Source organism: Colletotrichum godetiae (assembly GCF_030913485.1).
Source record: "Colletotrichum godetiae strain CBS 193.32 chromosome Unknown BDP55scaffold_9, whole genome shotgun sequence".
NCBI classification, from domain to species: domain Eukaryota; kingdom Fungi; phylum Ascomycota; class Sordariomycetes; order Glomerellales; family Glomerellaceae; genus Colletotrichum; species Colletotrichum godetiae.
Genome location: NW_026851257.1, coordinates 631,276 through 654,448, shown reverse-complemented (window position 1 = coordinate 654,448; position 23,173 = coordinate 631,276). Strand labels below are relative to the sequence as shown.

Sequence of the window (23,173 nt, the reverse complement as noted above, 5' to 3'; positions counted from 1 at the left end):
GTGAAGGACCAAAAGACGTACGAAAGAGATGTCATGTTGATATCAGTGGGGCCCTAGGGTGATCTGACATCAGGCCCAGGAGCAGGCATGATGCTATCTTTGCAAAAGCCCAGTCGATTGGGTGGGGGCCCATGGCTGCGGATGCCATCTGCGGCAGTCGGCGAGCTGAGCCGTTGAGACGCCAACTCTGATCATCAAGGCGACTTGCAAGTTGCGCATCGTGGCATTGTGAATGCTTTGGATCTTGACCTTGTATCCGTACGGATACATTGGTCCCTTGCAAGATGCGGCCCTTCTGTAGCGTACCTTAGCTTGGCGGGACAACCTAGGCGGAGCCTTGGTGGGTAATGGCTTGAGGAGCCTTGACCTCGCTTCTGCTAGCTATCCGCCCTCAGTGCAGCTTCACCGGACAATCTGACTGGGATATGTCCAGACGTCGAAGAAATGCGTAAGTTGAGGTGGGATCCAATGCTCACAGGGCTACGACTGTGACGGCGAAAGGGTGCGTCCTGTCGCCTGCGTATGTGGCCAGCAACTTATTTGCCTGTAGCTCTGTGTGTGGAAAAGTGACGAAATCAAGAAAGCTTTAACGTGGCGGCAGGTGGCTGCAGCTCTTTGAGTCGGAGCTTGAACTTCGTTGGTCACGCAACGCCGACTCGAACGTTGGTAAGCATGTGCCTAGGCGTCACCGAGGAAGTTTAACCCAAAATCTGGTTGAGGGAAAAAGAACTAAAATCACAGCTTCGCAGGAACTTGCCGGCCTAAGTGCGATTGCGAGATGAGATGGCTGCGCCGTTAACAAAGACCGAAACTCGCGCCCGCCGCCCGTATCTTGGAGCTTTCGATTCGGCGTAGGTCCGGGTTCGGCGCGGCTTCGGACCGCTGCACGGTGATTTTGCGGCTTAGTGCAATTTATCGTTATCTCGGAGTCATTCTTCCTAGCGCTGCGCTTATTGGATGCCAGCCACCGTGGGAAGGGTGAGAAGAAAAAGTCGCAATCGCGTCGGAGAAAAAGCAGGGTTGAAGGCGCCATTGTCAAAGTTTCAGCGAGGAATCCACTCGACATCAAGTCGGTGAGAGGTCCATTCTTTCAAAGCCTGGCTTTCATTTTTGTTGGTCCTTATTTGAGGGGGGGTTCAAGCCCTCGCAAATGGAGAAGAGTCGCACTGCGGACGGTGCTGGCCGACTGATCGTATGGTAATGGATTGATTTCTGTCTCTGGTTCATATGTTTCCTCATGCAGGATTAAGTGGCAGCGGAAGCGCTGTAACCGCGGCCGTCGTCGTTTGATAGGCCGGGACTTGAGGCGCAGAGACTCGGAGCCCTCTGGCCAGGATCCAATTTCTCAGGGCTCGGGGCCCAGGATTCAGGAGTCGTCGCTTTTCGCTTCTTCGCTTCAAGCTGGAACGAGGAAGGGAGCAATCCTGGCTCTAGAGCAATCAAGGTCTGGTGCTTATCGGTGGAGATTTCACCGAGCCCTCAGAGCATACCCATGGCAGAGCTCGGTCCAGGTCCGGGCCCAGCTGCCAGAGCGCCTCTCTCCTGGCGACGATCTTCCAAGCAGCGGACCAAAGTCTGGCAGGGGTTCAGGAACAATGAGGGCCGTCGTCGGTTCAGCGAACGGGAGTTCGATGGATGCTGGGACAGTGGGAACGTGACGCCCAAGCCAGGTCGACTGGGCGGGCGTATGATTTGGACGGCCTAGAAGCACTTTGTCTGCTGAGAATGCTGCATGTAGTGCTGCATGCGGCAGACCAACCCATTCAAACGGGCCCGACAGAGGAGCTGGACAATTTGACTTGCATCGGCTGCCCGCAGGCCTGCAGATGCCAATACGGAGGGCTCGTGTCACCAAGCGCAACCGTGGCCCATTCAGTAAGATGCGAGACGTCTAAGTTGGTCGTAAGGTGCAGAATCGGAGAGCTATGGGATGCGACGTGCTGAGCAGCCGTATTCCCCGTGGCACTGGGTGCCCCGAGCCCTCCATTTCCCGTTTCGACAACATCGTGAGATTCTAGCCGTCAGGTGCACTCAAACTCAAGGTTGCAGTGGGGGTACCTCAGATATGGCCACTGCGGTTGTCCTGTCTTTTTTTTTTTCTTTGTATACTGCGAGCCTCGATGTTGCACATGCTTGAAACAAGCAATGGCTGACCACGATCCAAGCCCTTGCCGCTCAGATGCAAGCATCAGCTACCCCGCCGTGCTCTAATGGGAGAGTCTCATGATGAATGATGTTTATGAGCAGTGATTGCATCTGATAGACGATCGTTGTTGGAGGCATCAACGTCAGCCAGCAGGATTTTGCCTTGTACATCGACAATATCGGATGTGGGGGTCGCCAATCTTGCCCATACAAGGCGACAAGAGGCGTGGCCTGTTGGAGAAGACGGGCCATGGCCACGGTCGAGACTAGCAGCTAAGCGTGATGAATGGAAGAGTACCCCCGTGTATCACGACGATAGAGTCCAGCGAACAGGTCTTGGCTTCTTGCGTGTCTTGCAGATGGACGAGATGGTTGCCAAAGCTATAATTGGTGACGATGGTGTTTTCGAGGCGGTCTACTGGCGTATCGTTGCTAGCCTAGGCTGCGTCTTAGTTGCATTGGCGATGAGGGACGGTCGAATTCGATATGACATGTAGGATGCAAACCACCAGGCTACAGAAGCGTGTGTCAGCCAGCGTATTCCAGGCCAAGGAAGCAAAGCCTGGTCAATGAGACAACTACCACGCAAATTGCAGATTTCCGTAACGAACGGAGGAAAGACCGCTCTGCAGTTTGGACAGCATTAGTTGGCGATTGATTGATTAGGGAAGATGCTTGAACCCGCCGGGAAGAGATGCTGGACACAGGACTTTGCAGATTGAACATCCCACGCCAGAGCCGGGCCCACCACGCTGGCCTGTCCAGTCAGTTGTGTTGCCTCGTGCGAGTTTTACAAAACAAAAAAAAAAAACAAAAAAAAACGGGCGTCCATTGTAATCTTGCCAGGGGACGTCTTGTAGGATTCCCACCGGGTATCCGTCACTTTTTTCTTGGAGGTGAGAAGGTGTGGCGGCAATCAAGGTGGCACTGGAAGTTGGAACAAGAAGTGGCAGGCACGGCGCGCACACACGGCATACCGAAGAAAGAAGGGACACAGACTCTGACGAGCAGGGAAGGCAGGGAAGGCAGGGAATGAGGAAGGGACCCACAGCTTCCATCTGAGCTTCCATTCCACCCGACCAACCGACGTCCATCGCACGATTCATGCAGGGGCCAATCAGTGGCGTCGGTGTGGCAGTCTTTTTTCGGCAATCCGTCGCCTTATCCGTCAGATGAACGGCGCCCGGGCGGCAACACCGTCTGTAGATATTGGGATGTACCTACCTTCTGTTCCCTTAGTGAACCTAAGCTTTTGCCTTCGGTAAGGAATCTCATTGTTTGAGGCCCTTTGTCTGCCCGGCAGCAATCATGTTGGTTGCCGACGCCTAGGTACCTTTCGTCATGATTAGCTTCGGTCACTTCTCTCAATATCCTCTTTGCATCGTTGACAATACGCAAGGTAGGTAGACCTCGGCACCGCCATGAAGGCGTCGTTGCAAAGACACGTTCATGGCGGACGCGGACGCAGACGCCGCCCGTCAGAGCTTCCTTCTGATGAAGCGAGGCGCATCGGAGACTTACCTTTCCATGCGCAATGGGCAGATGTTATCCTGTACCTGTGAGGCATCGCGGACACCTTAATTGCGTGCAGCAGCAGGCGTGTGTCTTACCGTCCATGTACGGAGTAAAAGTGAGGGTAGGTAGGCAGGTACATGAGCTTGCGCGCGATTAAGGTGTAGGCCGCAGTATCTCAAAGCCGGGCGCAATCCGAGCAGTAGGTAGCAACCACCCGTGGACCTGAAAGTGCAAGTGCAGGCGCTCGAACCATGTGTTTCAATTTGGCTTGTTTCCCCCCCCCCTCTCTCTCTGTACGTAGTATCTGCCCGTCATTCAGTTTCTCTGTGGCCAGTTTGTTTTGCTAATTTCAGAGAGTCGCATTTGAGGTAAATTTCCGGTTTTTTCCATTGAATAGACGATCCTGCCTCGGATGGCCACATGAGCAGCCGAAAGTGTAGGCCAGACTCCCAATGAGGCAGAATACCGCGACTTTGACGATGATCCGAGCCTACGTTTACACGATGATTACCCAGCTGAGATGTCCAGCGTACGTTTTGAGATATACAACCAGGTACGGAGGTACGAAAGCAGGTGTTTTCTCACCACAGCCTGCACCATCCTTTCGGAGGCTGCCAAGCCGGCCAAACAATCCACCACACCAAAGTCAGCAAACTCACAGCCGCTCTCCCACTAAGCCCATCCCAGCGCTCTGAACAAGTACTGGCTGCTGCGTCTGGTCAAGGGATAAGAGATAACGATGGTGTACGATGATGAGGAGAGTCAGACAACAAGCTCAGGTTGCTCGAACTCAGACTCAACAGCATCGGCGTCAGCGTAAGTACCCGCAATACGCATCTCTGCCAAAACGCGCCATCGGTTCACCGTCGCTCAAGATAGCCTTAGATAGGCCGCATCTAGTTTGGATGGCTGGTGAGATGATACCCGTTCATCAGTGTATCAGAGTCAGGCACGGAAACACTGCGAAGAGGGCGCATAGATGCCGCGTGCTCTCGTCATGACTTTTTTTTTTGCGCTAAAAGAGTGTAGATGGTTCAGATGCTTGGTTTGACCGAGAGACTGACCATGATTCACCCACACCCCTCCTCGTCGTCCGAGGCAAAAGCCGCAAGAGGAAGAGGAAATTCATCCCACTTTCTCATACTGCGTACGGAGTACGGATAGACTCATTCACCAGCGGCAGGGCACCATCGCCGCCGAACCCATGTCTTGGTTCCCGACACCACGCGCGGCACCAAGCAGCCACCCAGCAAACACGGGATCATATGCACAGACCACAGCGCAGATACACACCCGGTCTCTACGTCTCCCTTCAGATGTGAGCGAGTCGCTGCTGATTCCCATATGACAGCCACAGCCCTTCCGCCAGTCGGTATCGAGTCGGGGTTCTCTCCCGCAAGGAAAAGGGTACGTGGATACCTAGGTACGGATACACTATACCTACTCCGTAAGGGATTCGTACCTATCCGTATGTGACAGCAAGAAAGAGATACCCAGGGTCAGCGTGCACACACCCATTGACCATCCGTACCTTCCCTCATTCTCGCCTTGCATCTGGGTCTGTCTGTCTGGCGCATCGACCCAGCCCTGCTGCACCTCGTTTCTTCGCCATGGTCCATGGCCTGGATGAGGTGGGCAACACACCCCCTGGCTCCGTCCTGGGCCGTCCTCCTTGCCCGGTGGCTGCCGCTGACCCTCATCATCCATCCTCCTGAAAGCCAACAAATGGACGGAATTCCTACTTCCTGCGCCAGTATCCGTACCAGGTGTACGTACCCGTACCGTATGTACCGCCGCCGCAGGCTTGCGCCCTTGCCTCTGGCTCTGATCCCATCTCTTCGTTAGGTTCTCCTATCCTTTCTCCGTCCACAAGGTTCATGGGGACCCTGAACAAGGAACTCTCCTCTTCGTCTTCGCACACCTCTCGGCCTCACACCTCACCTATCTTTTTTTTTTTTTTTTTGCTGCCGAATCAAGGATGCCCCACCTATCCCACCAAGAGCGAGAACCCGCCGAGGGGCAGGGGCGTGGCCGTGGTGGATGACGGGCGTGGGTTTTCGATTTTCGGCTTCCACTTCCCACGCTTTGCAAATCGACGTGGGTGGGCTGCCCGTTTGTGAGGTAAAGGCGCGAGCTTTTTGCTTGTTGCGCTTGGTCGCTTGCCCACGCCCACCTTTGATCTGACGAATGTACTTCGTACCCAGAAAGGACGCTCCGTCGATAAATACAAGCTCGTCTCCAGACCTCTCCTTCCCATGTGTTTAGGCTGTTTCTTCTTACCCAGGCATACCGCTTGGTTCATGTCACACCCAACCTTTGAAGATGCCGTCATTCAACCCATTCTCGACCGTCACAGGCAAGCATGCTGCTTCGCTTTTTGAGATCAGGTATGCCCTCTTGCCCCACGTCTCCAAATTCCGTCTTTTCTTTCCTCTCTCTCTCTCCAAATTCTCTTTTCCGGTTGTGACTCTTTTAGTCCGTTTTTGAAGAGCACCCCCGCTGACGTCTGACGCTCTGCAGACTAGACAATGATTTTATCGTATTTCGCGGTGGAGAGGACGAGTCTGCCGGTCAGGTCCTCAAGGGCGTCGTGGTGCTCTGCCTGCCCACGCCGCTGAAGATCGAAGATGTCCACCTGCGACTGACTGGCACCCATCGATTAACGTATGAGGCCCCCTCATTATTTCCGGTTCGGTTTACTGCAGATCAGTCAACTGACTTGCGCTCTCAATAGGTGGGATTACTCCAAGACCGCCGCTTCTGGCGTCTCTAGCCAAAAAGTCGACAAGACCACCACACTGCTCCAACACCGCTGGGCTCCGTTTGTCGGCGGCACTGGTGGCAAGAACACCATCTTGCCGGCCGGCAACTATGAGTGGCCTTTTGAGTACACCCTGCCTGGCAACACCGCCGAGAGTGTCGAAGGTATTCCCGAAGCGAGCATCACCTACAAGCTCAAGGCTACCGTCGCCCGCGGCAAGCTCGCCTACGATCTGCACGCTTACAAGGCGCTGCGCATTATCCGCACCCTCGAACCCGCCGCCCTCGAGTACCTCCATGCCATGAGCGTCGAGAACATTTGGCCGAACAAGGTCGACTACTCCATTATCATCCCGCAAAAGGCTGTAGTCTTTGGCGCCACAGTACCATTACAGATGCGATTCACACCCCTCCTGAAGGGTCTCGAAATGGGGGAGATTTCAGTCAAGATGTTGGAGATTCGAGAATGCACATTACAGGGGCCTACGGGCAACGTCTTCAAGGAACACCGAACCGAAAGAGAAGTCTCCAACTGGAAGTTCGACGTCGAGCGCGATGAGCACTGGCACGATACGATCGAAGACACTGGCCAAGAGGGGTGGATGGTTGAGAAGAAGTTGAACCTTCCCAAGAGACTGCGACAGTGTGTCCAGGATCTCAACCACAACGGTATCAAGGTGCGACACAAACTCAAGCTTGTTGTCGCCCTGAAGAACCCCGATGGTCACATTTCAGAGGTGAGTCGCCGTGACACTGCTCTATCATGGCTCCGCAAAACTGACACAACTTTTAGCTCCGTGCGACTCTTCCCGTCTCCATCTTCATCTCTCCCAATATGCCTCTTGACGAGCATGGAGTTCTCGTCGACCAGGCTCCTGGCGCACCGGCCACGGCTGAAGTCACTCGTATCGCACCACCCGGCTATGGCGAGCATGTTCTCGACCAACTCTACGAAGACGTCGACATGAGCGGCTTCCAGACCCCAGCTATTCAGTCTGGCTTCAGCAGTCCTTTCTACGCGCAATCTCGCGCCGGCTCATCAGAGAACCTTGCTTCTCTGGCCGTGATGAACGGCCACGGTGTTGCTCCCGCCGCACTGTCACATCGCCTCCAGAACGTGTCTCTCGATCCCACGAACCGCAACACTTCTTTCAACTCATTGAAAGCCATCACGGAGGACGTCGCAGCCCCGACATCCGTCCCTACGGGAGAAAACTCGCAATCACAATCGGCAGCTTTGACCCGCCACAACAGCGCCGAGGAACACCCCAACTCGCACTCTTCAGGACGTAACTCACCTGAGCACCTCGACTTCCCTGACATGGCTACCCTAAGCAAGGTGCCTAGTTACACAACAGCCGTCAAGACTCCCCTTCGGCGAGGCCCGAGTAGCGACGCGCTCCCCGACTACTTCTCTGCCATGAGCGCCCCCAACACGCCTCCCGCGAGCGAGGTTCCTGTCGCAGACCCGCTTGGCATGATCCCCGAGCACGAAGGTGCCGGCAGCGAGCCGACTACTCCTGGCGGCTCGCACCGCTCATGGCACCGCCCCCAAAGCATGACCAACTTGCTCCATGCTGTGCAGGGTGGCGGAGAAGACCGCCGTCTTCACCTCATCCAAGGACGGGAGAGAGTTTATTAGGGCTATTTCACAACGATGCGATTCACATCATACTCACTTGATTAAATTACGACTATAGAGGGCAGCAAGCACTATTTCGGGCATGGCATTGGCGTTGGCGGTTGGAATGGGATACTTTCCCATGGGCTAGGTCTTTTTGAGATTTTTTATAGGATATAGATTTGCGCCTTGGAGGCATCAGGACTCATCGGCTGCTTGGAGACACACACAAAGTATACGGAACGATATAATACTTTACGGGATCTACTACTGGGGCGACATTGGGAAAGGCAAATAGGGCTGTACGATATACCCACCGCTTAGAGCGCGGCATGTCGATTGCGAGATACCAAAGATGACAAAAAAAGTCAAGACTCGATTTTTCAACATCTGTTTACTGCTGATTAGTGAAGTCTATCAAAAGTTCACGCCGGACATCTCTTGACTATAGACTCAATAGACTGCGGTCTGGACCTCCATCACTAACACCGGATCCGACAAATGAACACATGCAACGGAGGACAGGCTCGTAATGCCGAGGGGTCTTGGTGGTGGCGGCGGCACGGCGGCCACGGCGTTGTGGGTGTTTCCACTCCTCCGGTGCGGCAGCGGTGGGTATGGCTGCCCTCACAGCCGATGTCGGACGCTCCGATAAGAGAAATCTTGAAATGGAGGGGTTACAGCAGCCAAAATAGCATCTATGAACTTAGCCTAAAGCGACATGGCGAGGGGGTCACTGGGTGTCACATTGTTCGTATCTGGGGTAATTTTTCTTCTTCTTCGTTGTTTCCCTGGGTTTTTGGGGGTGGTGGGAAGTAGGAAAAGTTTAAGTGGTGGTGGTGTTTGCTGGATGTGGCTGTGGCGCGGGAAGACCAAGGTGGGATGCTGGTTGCTGGATGTGATGACGATGGCCATCATGCCGTTCCCACGATGTCCGGTCGAATGTTATCATCTAGGGGGTTTAGGAGGATGAGATACCGGTGATCGTGGATGATGGGAAGGCCTGTACCTATTTGGAGAGCCTCATATTCTCTCTTTTTTCGTTTGTTTGCTCTCCTACGACATGAGCGAGTTGAGCGGTCTCAGATATCGGTAAGTACCTACTGAGCATGATGATATCTTATGATTTCTCAAGGGCTGATGTGATAGCGATAAGTATTCACGGGTGTTCTGGAAACATAGGTGGAGTGCATGAGGTAAGGTAAATGAAGGCTGCGAAGCGTACGAAAACTTACCTACCACCGATAGCACAGTGACTTCACTAGCGGTCTGTCGACGGGATTAATAGACTACACGCTCGTAGAGAGCAGTCTTCTCCAACCTATGTGGTACTCTGCTCGTGGACCAGATGTTTTATTTGCTCCTTTCCCCTTGTCAAGGATCACATGGGTAATGGTTGGTGAGTATCTTTTGGGAGCACGTCAGAGGCTGGTGATGCAGCGACAGGAATGGACTCCGACGACACAACTTTCTTGCGCTGTACTCAGACGGCCGAACCAATGAGTGTCATCGCTGGTGGCCATTTGATGTCTGCCCAATGCCAACCTGTCGGGTATGCCCAGGTTGTAGCCCTGTTTTCCCATGTCATCGCGGCCGTCACCTGCGTCGGCATCAACGTTCGCTGGACTCCTGGAGGCAAACGAGAGAAAGCTTATTCCTCTCTGAGAAGGGTATCCTGGTGGTCGTTCACTCGTGGGATTGGTGCCAAGCCGACGCATATGTTAGTTCTTATATGGTGTGTTGTATTTGAGTGCTAACATGGGCCGATGTATGTGAGACAGGAGGGCATTCATCTCATCTTAGGTTAGCGCCATCGTGCGTTGAGAAACTAAGGGACTTGTTGACGTCATAAAAAGCCCCCAAATCACTCATGGGCCTCCCGTCTAGCGTGCGTTCAGCGCGCGAGGGGGGAACCCCCCGACTGTGACGATGCAAGACGGACAAGAGCGAGAGCCTACCTTAGCAGAGGGTCAACCCCCGGACCAGCTGAGAAGGGGCCACTGGGGGATTTCAGCGTGGTAAGGTAGGGTCGACAAAGTGACTCAGTGGCACCATAGCCGTGACAGCTCAATAACCCAGAGTGCTCAGCTGAAAGCAGGAAGCAATAAAAAGGTGAGAGGATTTGCGGTTGCCGTCCCTCGGGAGGAGGAAAAATGTCAAGATCGTCACAGGGGGTGGTCCAGACCGACCCCACTGTACTTTGTACACAACCCTTTGGGGGGCCCATTGGGGCCAGCGGGAGGGTCGTGCTTGTGCGATACAAGCAAATCTCGGTGCAGGTGCAGGAATTATGGAAAGCCAGGGGCCGCTAAGACCAGGAAGATTGCGCTGGCGGCGTGGTGGAGAACGTCATTCGACCTGTCTTGATGCAGGAGCTTGGGCGGGTTTTAATTACCAGCTGTCACTGGCGGGGGGAATGGGCGTTCGAGGGGGAAGGACGGGACACATGTAATGTCCGACACAATATAACCTCTTTTGCCTTTTTCCATTCCCATCCGGTTCACTGTTTTTTCTTTCTCCCATCTTTACAACCGGATAGACGAGCTGGGACGAAACGAATCCAACTGCACACCCACGACGCACCGTCCACACATAACCTAGAAGTCACGATACCACTTCACTCGAGCACGAACCGATCTTGCGCATCGCGACCATGGCCGACACCAAGGACCTCCCCCAGAGGTCGGGGACCATCATGACCAACAACTCTGTCCTCAGCGACGATGCCGTTCCTGAAGTCGATCCTACCAGCGTAAGTGAATCAATTACCTTGTTCAGCGTCAAAGAAAAGATCCGCAGTATATACGATTTACCCTTGCCCCGCGCCCAACAAACACTTAGGAGCTATACAACTACCCTTCAGAATGGAAAATGCTGACAGCCACGTACAGACAGCTGGTCTCCTCGCGGAGCGACTCCAAGCATGGAAGCATTCTGTTGGATACCTGGAGGACTACATCGGAGCCGTCGAGAAGATCCATAAAGCCCAGTCCAAAGAATACGAGAAGGCTCTGAAGGCCATTTCCCATCCCTTGAAGGAGGGCCACCACTTTGACCAGAGCCTTGGCGGTATCGCGGCCTACTTCGAGAACATGCGCTCCAACACTCAGGCGATCATCAACACCAATCTCGAGACGGAGAAAACCATCAAGGGGTCTATCCTCCCGATCCTCGAACGCCTGCACAAGGAGATCAAGCACAAGGGTAAGGAGCTGGCGCACGGCGCTCAGAAGGGTGCCAAGGAGGTCGAGAAGGCCCGCAACACCACCCAGAAGCACATTGAGCTTCTGGGCTCCCAGACCGCCTCCTTCGAGTCCGCCGGCGGCAAGATGCACGGAACCGATGACCCTTACGTTGTCCACCGAGGTGTCCTGCACAGACTGCACAAGCAGGTTCTCGAGGAGAACAACAACCGCAACGACCTGATTGCTGTCCAAAACAACTTTAAGGATTTCGAGGCACATGTTATCGAAGTCGTCCAACAAGCTATGGAGGCCTTTATCCAGCTCACCGGCGGTCAGGCTGAGAAGACCCGCGCTCTCTACTCCGACATGCTGGGTGCCATCCAGAGAGTCCCCGGTGATTTCGAGTGGAACGGCTTCATCACCCGCAGCGGTGATCGTTTGGTCAATCCCAATGACCCCCCGCGTTCCGTCGAGGCCATCAACTTCCCCAACATGGATCACGCCGCCATCAAGCCTCTCATTGAGGGTTCCCTGGAACGCAAGTCGCGTAACAAGCTTTCCTGGGGCTACTCTACCGGCTACTACGTGGTTACTCCGACCAAATTCTTGCACGAGTTCAAGGACAATGACAACACTCGCGCTGACCCCAAGCCGGAGCTTTCCATCTACCTGCCAGACGCTGTTATTGGACTTCCGAACGGAAACAAGTTCAACGTGAAGGGCAAGGATAAGAGCAAATCGATTAGCTCAAAGCTTACTGGATCGTCCGAGTTAGCTTTCCAGGCCCACACCCCCGATGAGGCTCAAAAGTGGTTTGAGATTATCAAGAACGTTGCGGGAGCCACCGGGCCCGCGGCGCCTAATTCTACGCCCACTTCCCCCGTCGTTGCCCAGGAGGAGAAGATGCCTTCCATCGCCCCAGCCGCAACCACTCATTCCGGCCACTCGGCACAAGAGGCCGGTGTCACTGGTCACGACCCTACCGCGAGCCCAGAGCTCATGAGCCCGGTTGACGGCCCATCCTCCAGCGCCGCGGCTGCACCCGCAGCTGCTCCAGCTGCAACGGCGCCTGTTGACGAGAAGAAGATCTAAGGATTCACAGGACACCCTCAGTTTCTGAGATCCCTACACTTGCAGACCTAGCCCGATACCTCGAGAAGAGTCCTTTTCGACAGCCCTATTTTCCCAACAAAGTGAGGCGACTGCTGGGGCGAGACTTGCGCACCTCTGGTTGCCTTGTCCTTTAGCCTCCTGGGGCGGAGAAACGCACCTCATATGACTTCGACTTGACCACGCCACTACACCTGATTGGTTACATCACTTTTGCGCAACACCACAGCCTTACATCCCGGTTGCTTTTCGGCAGCCCTTTCCAGCACATGCGCTTGGAGGATACCATTCTGATTTATGGTTATATAATATAGCGAGCCCTAATCAAACAACAATTATGATCATTGACTTTTGTCCGATTCCGAACTTGTTCACAGGGAACTTGATCGAGTTTGAGCTCCTCGGGTTAACCACACACAGTAACTAGAAGATCGAGGTGAGGCCGGCTAGTAGCATGTCTGCCTTGGCGCAGGCTGTGCCTCACCACCCTCCTTCACCTCCGAGACAAGGCACCGATACCACCATCGACACCGCGTGGGTGTCTGCACCTCATCGCGGAGCCCTATTTATAAGTGCAGAATACTCCCGCGTCTCTGTTGACACCAGCAACACATTTGATGCAGTATTTGGCGCACACCACGTTGGTGTCGTCTGCCGAGGAATGCGGGCATCGCGTTGAGTCAACGGCACAACTGAAGAAAAAGCGCTCCCTTTGCCGGTCAAGCTGTCAAGAAACCAAGACTCTCTGCACTTTTGCGCAAGGGGGTATCTGCGGAGTGTAGGCAAACGTTGCACACCTTCGCTGAAAGTTCGGTGAAGGGCTGCTCGTGGGGTGGTGTGGCACAAGACAAGACACCCCCTACGTTGCGGGCTTAGCCTTTCCCCCTCCACTACCTCACTCCCTTGAAGCTGTGCGCCGATTAGAGGAAGGCAGACTTACGCCCCGGCCCGTCATCATGATTCTCCACGATGGCCATGCTATCGGTCATAGAATGCGTTGTCTTTCTTGCCAGGGGGAATGAAGATTCGCCAGACGGCAAAGTGCACCTTGACTCACCTACAAGGTGCAGGAGTCCTGGAAATCGGAACAAGTGTCCGCTTTCTTCAAGGCAGAGGTGAGCGAGAGAGAGAAAAGTTTGTCCGTCAGCCCTGGACAAGAAACGCTGATGGCGATGTGCCTACACTGCGATTATAGTATCCTACGAATGATAGCAGTGGCAGTACTGGCCAGCCTTACCCATCGTGACCTGTCTATATACAGCTTGTATAGCTGTCTTCCCATTCCCTCGGGGCGAAGGCACTACTGTCTATCAAATAATCCTGGAACCATTCACCCTATCATCCTTCAATGAAGCTCACCGCTTGGCCTCTCATCGCGGTCCATCCAGCCTTGGTCTTTCTACTCCAATGACTCCGTAGTAGCGCATGCCCTTTCCTCTTCACAAGACTCTCTATCCCGCTTCCTTCCTCGTTCACCTAATACCATCCTAACCAACGACAATGACGAAAGCTTGGAAAGAGCACAGGGACGTTATCGCGAGGCTCTACATCAAAGAGAATCGTACCCTGGATGAGGTCCGAGAGATTATGCAGCAGAAATACAACTTCAAGGCTTCGTCAGTCTAAATCTTCTTCTTTTCCCTCCTTTTCTTTCAGACCATTTGGATACGTCTTGGATTTTCTTGAACCCCACGGAACCCCCTTTTTTTGCCCGGCAACCCACAGGACGGACGTTGGCTCTGATATGATGACTACCTTTCCTTTCCATCCTGGTCGTCGAGTCCTATTCCCGGTGTCTTTAATCCATGGGGCATGAGGAAAATGCTTCAACGCCCCTCAAGATCATCTAGTCAAGACCTGGAGAGAAAGGGCCTTAGAGGCAAAAACAGCTAACAGCCTTCAACTTCCAGGACAAGATCGTACCGCCAGCACTTTGACCAGTGGGACCTGTCAAAGTACAACTGTAAGAAGCGTACCGCCCGCCGTCAGAGCCGCGACTATCAGCAGTACCCCGAGCAGCAGCAGTACACCCCTTCCGCTGCCTCCGCCGCCTCCGCCGTGGTCATCGTCCAGGAGAATTATCCAATGAGTCCGCAAAGCTATGGCAGCAGTAGCGGCAGCATGAGCCCTGAGTCTGAGATGGACAACGGCGGCGGTAGGATCGACGACGTGGATGTTGCCCAGTCGTATGGGAGCCATCAGTACACGTACGCAGGCCAGAGCCAGAACCAGAATCAAAGTCAAAGCCAGCCGGTCTTGCATCAACAGTACACCCATCAGCAGCAGCATCACCATCAACACCAGCAACAGCTAGAACACCATCACCGGCAGCGTCAGTCCTGGGACACTCAGGTGCCGCGGAGCATGGCCTCGCCGTGGGACCAGGCTGCCCTTCCCAGCCCTCCCGCGGATCTGGGGGGAGACTCGTTCTTCCAGATGTCTGGGGCGGCGGAGGCTTTATCTGTGCAGGGGCATCATCCTCCGCAGGCTTATTCTGCCGTGGTTCATCCCGAGCAGTATCGCCAGCCACAGCAGCAGCACTACCATCGGCAGCAGCAGGGTGCGGATCCTCGGATGATGCCAAATCGGCTTCTGGCTCCGGCTCCGCAACGTCCGGTGAGACCGGAGCGACGGGAGTCTGTTCCGTATCACAATGCTTTACACTGCGGATTCCATCGCTCAGGGCTGTAGGAGTAGGAGAAACGCTGCCCCGGCCTTGGCCTTTTCCTTGTCCTCCCCCCCTCTCCTTTGGTACCCCCTCTCTCTTGGCTTATATTTCCTAGGGCTTGGATCACTTGGAATGGTTTTGTAATGTTTCTTTGTAATGCTTCTTTTCCTATCTGTAAGAGAAAACGAAAAAAGATGGGATCTTGGCGGTTTGGCTTGTTTGGCTTTTGAAATTTGGGCGGTGGCACACATAACATTACACTGTCCTTCAATCTCTCGAACACAAAAGAAGACTGGGCGCGCTGAAGGAAGGGAGCGAGGGAGGTTTCTGAAAGCTGGTCTTTGATGGAAATAGGGATCGAATTTTGCAGTCTGAATGGATCACAGGACAACTAAAACTTGGCAAAAACACACCTTTTCCCACTTCCCCTTCCCCTTAGCACTTGCCCTTGTTCTTGCCACTTTGACTTTGACTTGATGTTTCTTTCTCTCTTTTGGAATTCAAGTACTTTAGTTGTAGAGTGTAGTTGTATTGTGTTTTTCATCGTCTTTCGGTTTGACGTTTTTACTCGTTTCGTTGGGTCCTACGTGATAGAAGACAGAAAATGAAACATGAAAACTATTTGAATTTCCCTTTCGTCTCTTTTGAATGATGGCATACTTCCATTCAACCATTGAATTCCTTGTGAACGCCAATAATTGATTCCTGAGTAATCCCAAGCCCCATCTCAAAGCATCCCATCTACATGAAGTCGTCCTCACTAAAGGGCTCACTGCTATGGTTGGACCTCAAATTCATCTTGGCCGCGCCCTCTGCTAACCCATACGGATCATGAACATGCTGCTTCCCACCACCGCCACCTTCCTCCCCGTCACCGGCAGGCGCCGAGTTAGACCGCACCTGCACCTTAACCTCCCCCTGAATCCCATCAACACGGATCGTCGAAACAGTCGTCCCACCAGGCGGCGGGCGCAGATTCGGGGCCGGCGCGAGGTTGACGAGCTCGCGGAAGAAATTGTTTGCGGCCTCGCAGCCGTCAAGGAGCCATTTGAGGCATATCGTGACGCGCTCCTTAGCAAAGGGGTTGTGATCGTCGTAGGCGCAGCAGTTTAGAAGGGGCACGATGCCGTTGTGATTCACCATTTGGGTTTGTACATCTGGGTTTCCGGGCGTGGAGTGGCCGGGCGGTGGTTGGAGGAGCGTGGCGAGGATGGTGAAGATTTGGCCTTTGATGCCGGACCAGGGGTATTTGTGGGCTGGGTCGGAGAGGGAGGGGGGTGGAGGGGAGGGTGGGAGGGAGTCGTTTGTTGAGTAGGGGCGTTCTATGATGGGAGTTGAGCCGCCGCCGGAGCCGGAGCCGGGTTGCTGCGAGGAGGAGTGGGGTTGTTGGTGGTCCGAGGGGGATGCTGCTGCCGCGGCCGGGGGTCTGTTGCGGGAGGGGACGGCGTCGACGAGGGGTTTCTTGGGGACGCCGGCTTCGAGACCGTTGAGGAGGGTGATGAGGTCGTAGACGGCCTCCCACTCGATGAGCTTCTTCCTCGACTCGGCAATCTCGGAGGCGGTCGTCAGAAAATCGAGGTACTGCGCCAAGCCGTCCTTGGCACGCTCCATGTCCCATGTGTCGACGGGAAACTCGGCAGGGTCTACATTGTCCTCGCGAATCTGGGCCTGGAGGTGCATGAGGGCGACGCACTCGGGCACGATGCGGCTGCGGAAGAAGCTGAAGAAGAACATGACGAGCTTGACGTCGCGCTCCTGGTCCTTTTTGTCTTGTGGGGGATTGCTGATGCGGCTGCGGAAGATGTGGTTGACGAGGCGGAGGAGGACGGTTTGGGCCGGGGATATGATGTCCTTTGGGATGCGGAGGGAGTTCCAGGCGTAAGGAACGAGGGCCGAGTGGTGGAGGGCCTCGATGAGCTGCGAGGTGATTTGGAAAATGAGGGACTGCTCGTCCTTCTCCCAGACGGCGATGAAGACGAGCATCTCGCGGAGGAGGGACTTGCCGCAGTCGAGGGCTAGGAACATGCGGCAGCGCGTCTTTTGGAGGTTCTCGCCTGCGCGGGTGAGGCCCGTGCCGGCCGAGTCGAGGATGCAGGACTTGACTATCATGTGGAGGGCCTCGATCTGCTTCGGGTCGAGGATGTTGGGGATCTCGGTCAGGAGGCCCGTCAGTGGGCCCTCGCCGTACGACTCGTCATCGTCAATGTCCTCGTCGTCCATCATGTCGTCGTAGCCCTCGGCGTACTCCTCCGCGGAGCCCTCTTCCGGCCCGAGGTCCTGTTCGGACTCGTCAACCTCGACGACCTCATGCTCCTCAGTGCGCATGACGGGCGTGTATCGGTTGAGAAGGTTGCTCTTGCAATGCTCCGTCCTTGTCTTTGCAAACTCGACGTTGGGCATGGCGACCGCCCAGCCGTCGTAGTTTACGTCGCGCGCGCGCATCCACCAGGTGTCGATTTCGCGGGATACGCGGCAATAGGCGCGATCCTGCTCGAACTTGTCCTCGATGTCGGGGTCCCATCTCGGGTTGACCTTTTCGCCCTCCTCGTAGTTGTCGGCGCGGACCTTGACCTGGCCCTCGGGGAACCAGTTCCACGCCAGGGGCGCAATAGGTGCGAGGACGCCCGGGGGGTTGTGCGACTTGTTCTGGGAGTAGTCTGTGAGGAGTCTGCGTGCGGTCTCGCACATTCGCGAGTTGCGCTCTAGCCAGTGTTGGATTTCCGTTTTGGCAATGTCGACGCGGAAGCCGGAGCCGTCGCCCATACCCTCTTGCGGGTCGTCGAGCTGCGCGTCCTCGTCAAAGAGCACGTCGTACCAGAACGACATCTTGTTGCGGTCGTTCTTGGCGGTCCAGTTGTGGGCTTGTTGAAGGGATGTGACGAGGAGCTTTTTGTCTGTGAAACGTCAGCGGCGTACTCGTCTGTGAGGGCTATAAGGACTTACACATGTCGGTGATCTCGTTCAGCTTGGCCCTTGAAGACTCGTCCAAGATCTCGCCATCGTAACCCTTGCTCGTGACGTTCACACAGAGTATGATGGTCTGATAAACCATCTGGTCAAAGTGAACCGCGGCGCAAATGTCCTGGGGTACCTCTGGCTCCGACGTCACCAGCAGGTTTCTCGCAATGTGCATGAGCTTGTTCAAGATGGAGAGATCGTCCTTGAGACTGTGGTGGTTTTTCACAATGAGAGCAGTACTCTCCTGAGGGGTGACACCCTTCTCGGGATCGTTGAGGCTCGACAGCGGGCCCACTGAGCGCGTGGTGAGACTGGGGATGGCGGCGCCAAAGATCTTGGTCAACCAGATCCATATCTCGACGTTTCTTGAAAGCGTTTCCCTGGTTCTTGTTAGGAAAATGAGATGGTACGAAACTACAATAAGCCACGCGTTGAGGGCACCTACCTAACGTGCTTAAAGGTGTGAGTCTTCTCGAGGGTTTTGGCAATCATTGATGAGACCCGTGCGGCGGTTTGAGGGCCCATGGGTGGGATGGTATAGTGGCCCTCGAGGCAGATGAGGGCGGCTGAGAAGCATCGTTCTTCGATGGTCTCATAGCCCGGAGTGCCATCTTCGAGGTCGAGGTCCGGCAGAGACGGCGGCGGTGTGGCCGCCATGGTGTTGTAGGTTGATGAATGATCAAGAGCAAGTATGACGTTGAAGGTCGGGCATTCAAACTTGAAGCATAGAGGTAAAGACCGGTGAGGCTCTGCGCCTGCCGAAGGGGTATCCGCTAGTAATGAGTGGGAAAGAAGACCGTGGGCGAAAAATATTGGAAATGCATGCACAGTTTAGAATATTCTCAAGAAGATTTCAGTGGAGGAGTGCCTCGAGTGGTGGCGGCGCCGGGATGTTGGATTGTCACTGTGGAAAATTTCCGCTGTCCGCACCGAAAAGTACCTCTACACTACAAATTGGTAAGCAAATACACACAGACCAGCTGCCATTTTGAGATATTCCACCATTATGGAATGCTCTTGTGATCATTGAATGCATTCATTGAGGATTCACTCTAGAACTACTCTAAGAGCCCTGCACGTGAATCATACTTGAGAGTAGTTTTGGAATCGTAAAAGTCTAGATTTGGCATGAAAAAATTCATGCATCATGTCTGAATCATCCCGTTTTATGAGTCGGGATACAACTGCTGTTCTAGGCTGAAGAGCCCTGTGAAATTCCGGGCTGAGGTACCCAAGACCCCTCCATCGAGCCCCCTAAATCGGCCAATGGCAGGGGCGACAGACACCGTAGACCCCTCTATCGGCCGTGTGCAACTTGGCCCCCGACGTCCGCCCCTCGGCGGGGTAATCTCGCTGCGGTGTCTGCTCTTCGACGCGAATTTGGGCCACTTGTGCGACGAGCCACGGCTTGACTCACTCCGAATACTATCGTCCCACGACCCTCGCGATACCTGCTTTCGACGCTGTGAAGCCTTCACAACCTCGACTTCCCAAACACCGTTGCATCCTCACTTCAATCTCACACTTTACGAAACTTGTAGCATACACAAGATGGCGGAAGGTACAAATGCGCAGGAGAGGTTCGCCCTCATCAACGAGAACCTGGCCGAGATCATGAACCCCGAGATCATCGAGAAGATCCTGGCCGAGGGACGCAACCCGAAGATCTACTGGGGTAAGAAACATTTCAACTACACTGCTGATACTCTTCGTCGGTGCATTGGCTGACCATTACCTTCTTTCGTGTTGCAGGAACCGCGACAACCGGCAGACCTCATTGTGGTTACTTCGTCCCGGCCATCAAGTTGGCGCAATTCCTCGCCGCCGGTTGCGAAATGACAGTCCTCCTCGCCGACATCCACGGTTTCCTCGACAACCTCAAGGCCCCCATCGAGCTCGTCGAGCAGCGCGCTAAGTTCTACAAGTTCGCCATCACAAACATCCTCAACGCTGTCGGCGTCTCCACGGAGAAGCTCAAGTTCGTCCTCGGCAGCTCCTACCAGAAGAGCCCCGAATACGTCATGGATGTTTACAAGATGAGCTCACTCATCAGCGAGAGAGATGCGAAGAAGGCTGGCGCCGAGGTCGTGAAGCAGTCTGACGTGAGGATACCTGCGAAAATTGGTTGTTTGGACTTGGGCTGACAATAGTGACAGAACGCCCCCATGAGTGGTCTGCTGTACCCCGTACTCCAGGTCTGCGACGAGGAGCACCTTGGTGTCGATGCTCAGTTCGGAGGTATATCTCAACTGTCAATAACTTGAATGAGTCCTTAGGCTAATATTTCATAGGCATGGATCAAAGAAAGCTGTTCGCCGCTGCTACTGAATGGTTGCCCAAGGTCGGATACAAGGTGCGCGCGCATCTGTTGAACCCCATGGTTCCTGGTCTGAACGGTGGCAAGATGAGCGCAAGTGATCCTGGTAAGGTTATTGCTGCCGAGCTTCTTGACCAAATGCTAAGCCAAGCTCTACAGACAGCAAGATCGACCTTCTCGATGCCCCCGAGGTTGTCCAGAAGAAGCTCCGCAAGGCCGAGTGTGTGCCCAAGGTTGCTGAGGGCAACGGTGTCCTGTCTTTCGTCGAGTACGTCCTGCTGCCCGCCGCGGCGCTGAAGGGCAAGAAGGAATTCCGTGTCGAGCGTGAGCGCGACGGCCTCGAGACCCTGGTTTACACCGAGATTACAAAAATGCACGAAGACTACAAGAACGACGTGGTAAGTAGCATACGACAAGAGACGAGATATTGGAAACAGGCTGACATCCCATACAGTTGACACCCCAGCTGCTCAAGCCCGCCGTGACCAAAGCCCTGAACGAGCTCCTGGCACCTATCCAGCAAGCTTTCCAGGCCTCCGAGGAGTGGAAGCAGGTCACGGAGAGGGCCTACCCCCCGGTTGAGGATGACAAGAAGAAGAAGAAGAAGCAGCCCAAGGACAAGGGTTCCCGCTACCCCGGCGGCGGCAAGGGTCCCGCCGCGCAGGACGGCGCTGCCAAGGAGACGGAGCTGCCGGTGCGCCCGGCCGAGGGCCAGTGATTATTTGTTTCTTGCATAAGAAAGCGTTTTTTATCTGTACGTGCTACTACGGTATGGGTCGGAGTTCGGATGAAGACCAGCAAAAGAAAAGTCTAGAGAGAGACAGCTAGATACCTCAGATGAAAAGAGCATCTAAAAGAGAGACGTTCCATGACCCTCTGCTCCTTCTTTGATGCTCCTCCTCCCCCGTTGCCCCTGCCCCTTAGCAACAGCCCTGTGTCCGTAGCTTCTCAACAGCGGGCCTGAGGGTCGAGAGGTAGAGGGCCTTAATGCTTTGACTAGGTAGATCATGAAGTCTCTGGGTTACATCAAAGTTCCGACCATCCGAATTCTCGATCGGTCAGGTTCATTTTTTCTCTTTCAATTTTTCCCTAATTCAAGTCATTCAGAGGCGTCTGTATTTCCCGTCCCTCGATGGCCATGGTTGGACTAGGCGGTCATCTTCCCATCAGCCATCAGTGGCTTGATGACGAAGTACACCTTACATACACCAAGTGAAATCGTCAAGCAACGACATGCTGCCGCGATCCACAACACGTGGTGCGGACGACGAGAATATGTGGTGGGGTGTTTACAAAGCGGGATGCCCGGGACGACGCAATGGCGGGGCACTGAAGAAACGGGAGGACGGTGGATGGCGGGGTAAATTTCGGCGGGGTCGAAAAAAGATGTCAGACTCCGACCGCATAGCAAACCTACCCAAGCTTTTGCGCCGATCTACACCTCTAGATATTTTCTTAACCGCAGCTTTTTTGTTTTCTTTTCCCTGATTTACCTGAGATACCCTCCATTTTCCCACGACCAATCGATAGAAACGACACAATGGCCGACCTCCCCACCACCTTTGACCGTAAGCTTCACCCGTGCTCCCCCTCCCTCCCGACCCAGCCCAATGCCCCAAAACCACAAGCAAAAGGCGCAATACCTTGAAACGCCTGACTGACATCTCGCCTCACCCTCCAGGTCCCGTCCACATCGCCGTCATCGGCGGCACCGGCCTCGGTAAGCTCGAAGGCTATACCCCCGTCGCCCAGCTCACACCCACGACTCCCTGGGGCGCGCCCTCCTCCCCGATCAGCATCCTCGAGCACAACGGCGTCCCCATCGCCTTCCTTGCTCGCCACGGCCTGCACCACCAGTTTGCGCCCCACGAGGTGCCCGCCCGCGCTAACATCGCCGCCCTGCGCTCCATCGGCGTCCGCTGCGTCATCGCCTTCTCCGCCGTCGGCTCCCTGCGCGAGGAGATCAAGCCCATGGACTTCGTCGTGCCCGATCAGGTGATCGACCGGACCAAGGGCGTGCGCCCTTTCACGTTCTTCGAGGGCGGCGTCGTGGGACACGTTGGGTTCGCGGATCCGTTTGATAAGGGGCTTGCGGAGGTTGTCAAGAAGTGTGCGGCGCATATGCAGGGCGAGGGCGTCGTTTTGCACGAGAAGGGCACTATTATCTGCATGGGTGAGTTTTCCCTCTCTACTCCCTGCTCATTCTACATAACGAAGTCCGAAGGAAGAAGCAAAATGTGCTAATGAAATCCAAACCAGAGGGCCCCCAATTCTCAACCCGCGCCGAATCGCACATGTACCGCTCCTGGGGCGGCAGCGTCATCAACATGTCGGCCCTCCCCGAGGCCAAACTCGCCCGCGAGGCCGAGATGGCCTACCAGATGATCTGCATGGCGACCGACTACGACTGCTGGCACTCGTTTGACGACGTCGACGTCGCCATGGTCATGAAGTACATGGCCGCCAACAGCGAAAACGCCAAGCGCCTCGTCGGCGGCGTTCTCGACGAGCTGTCCAAGCAGGAGAGCGGCGAGCTCGTCCTCGCCAAGCAGTGGGAGGGCGCCTCTCAGGGCGCCGTCAAGTTCATGACCAAGCCCGAGGGCCGAAGCCCCGAGGCTATGAAGAATGTCGAGTTCTTGTTCCCTGGGTTCTGGAACTGAGGGAGGGGTCTTATACTGCCTCATCAGTATTGTTTGATTTTCAAGTTATTTCAAAAATGGGACTTAGGTAGTAGGCACGACTAAGTATTGGTATACGTGCAGGAATATGAGCGTGAGCGTATATAGAAGCAACCGTGAAAATGGCGTGGATAGAGAGAATTTGCCCGGCATCAACTGTAAATGGACGTAATCGCCAGGATAGAACACTTTGCAAAATGAAACGACGATACCAAC

At 54.7% G+C, this 23,173-nt stretch overlaps 7 protein-coding genes across 7 annotated transcripts; 6 read left to right on the top strand and 1 right to left on the bottom strand.

The window, feature by feature from the left end:
* The first annotated feature begins 5,626 nt into the window (after window positions 1–5,626).
* BDP55DRAFT_654456 (arrestin) lies at window positions 5,627–8,426 on the top strand. The gene is made up of 4 exons (XM_060574265.1): window positions 5,627–6,047; window positions 6,181–6,324; window positions 6,395–7,157; window positions 7,214–8,426. The coding sequence occupies exons 1-4, from the start codon at window positions 5,983–5,985 to the stop codon at window positions 8,060–8,062; spliced, it is 1,821 nt and encodes a 606-aa protein (XP_060432870.1). The 5' UTR covers window positions 5,627–5,982; the 3' UTR covers window positions 8,063–8,426.
* Window positions 8,427–9,104: 678 nt separating this feature from the next.
* Window positions 9,105–9,928, top strand: BDP55DRAFT_629147 (uncharacterized protein; the record flags this gene model as incomplete). The annotated part of the gene is made up of 5 exons (XM_060571987.1): window positions 9,105–9,133; window positions 9,177–9,237; window positions 9,290–9,440; window positions 9,488–9,776; window positions 9,898–9,928. The coding sequence occupies 5 exons, from the start codon at window positions 9,105–9,107 to the stop codon at window positions 9,926–9,928; spliced, it is 561 nt and encodes a 186-aa protein (XP_060432869.1).
* Window positions 9,929–10,694: 766 nt separating this feature from the next.
* On the top strand, window positions 10,695–12,318 carry BDP55DRAFT_725981 (PH domain-containing protein; the record flags this gene model as incomplete). Its single annotated transcript, XM_060579076.1, has 2 exons — window positions 10,695–10,793; window positions 10,933–12,318. The coding sequence occupies 2 exons, from the start codon at window positions 10,695–10,697 to the stop codon at window positions 12,316–12,318; spliced, it is 1,485 nt and encodes a 494-aa protein (XP_060432868.1).
* Window positions 12,319–13,684: 1,366 nt separating this feature from the next.
* Window positions 13,685–15,386, top strand: BDP55DRAFT_431185 (Clr5 domain-containing protein). The gene is made up of 2 exons (XM_060567527.1): window positions 13,685–13,952; window positions 14,247–15,386. The coding sequence occupies exons 1-2, from the start codon at window positions 13,837–13,839 to the stop codon at window positions 15,025–15,027; spliced, it is 897 nt and encodes a 298-aa protein (XP_060432867.1). The 5' UTR covers window positions 13,685–13,836; the 3' UTR covers window positions 15,028–15,386.
* Window positions 15,387–15,745: 359 nt separating this feature from the next.
* Window positions 15,746–18,619, bottom strand: BDP55DRAFT_546563 (uncharacterized protein; the record flags this gene model as incomplete). Its single annotated transcript, XM_060568667.1, has 3 exons — window positions 15,746–17,898; window positions 17,948–18,342; window positions 18,408–18,619. 3 exons carry the CDS (start codon window positions 18,617–18,619, stop codon window positions 15,746–15,748), a joined length of 2,760 nt encoding a protein of 919 aa, XP_060432866.1.
* Window positions 18,620–19,249: 630 nt separating this feature from the next.
* BDP55DRAFT_431097 (tRNA synthetase class I) lies at window positions 19,250–21,230 on the top strand. The gene is made up of 6 exons (XM_060567526.1): window positions 19,250–19,637; window positions 19,715–20,064; window positions 20,119–20,200; window positions 20,254–20,385; window positions 20,439–20,677; window positions 20,734–21,230. The coding sequence occupies exons 1-6, from the start codon at window positions 19,514–19,516 to the stop codon at window positions 20,995–20,997; spliced, it is 1,191 nt and encodes a 396-aa protein (XP_060432865.1). The 5' UTR covers window positions 19,250–19,513; the 3' UTR covers window positions 20,998–21,230.
* A 358-nt stretch (window positions 21,231–21,588) lies between these two features.
* Window positions 21,589–23,173, top strand: BDP55DRAFT_766040 (methylthioadenosine phosphorylase). Its single transcript, XM_060580954.1, has 3 exons — window positions 21,589–21,847; window positions 21,961–22,452; window positions 22,539–23,173. Exons 1-3 carry the CDS (start codon window positions 21,820–21,822, stop codon window positions 22,937–22,939), a joined length of 921 nt encoding a protein of 306 aa, XP_060432864.1. The 5' UTR covers window positions 21,589–21,819; the 3' UTR covers window positions 22,940–23,173.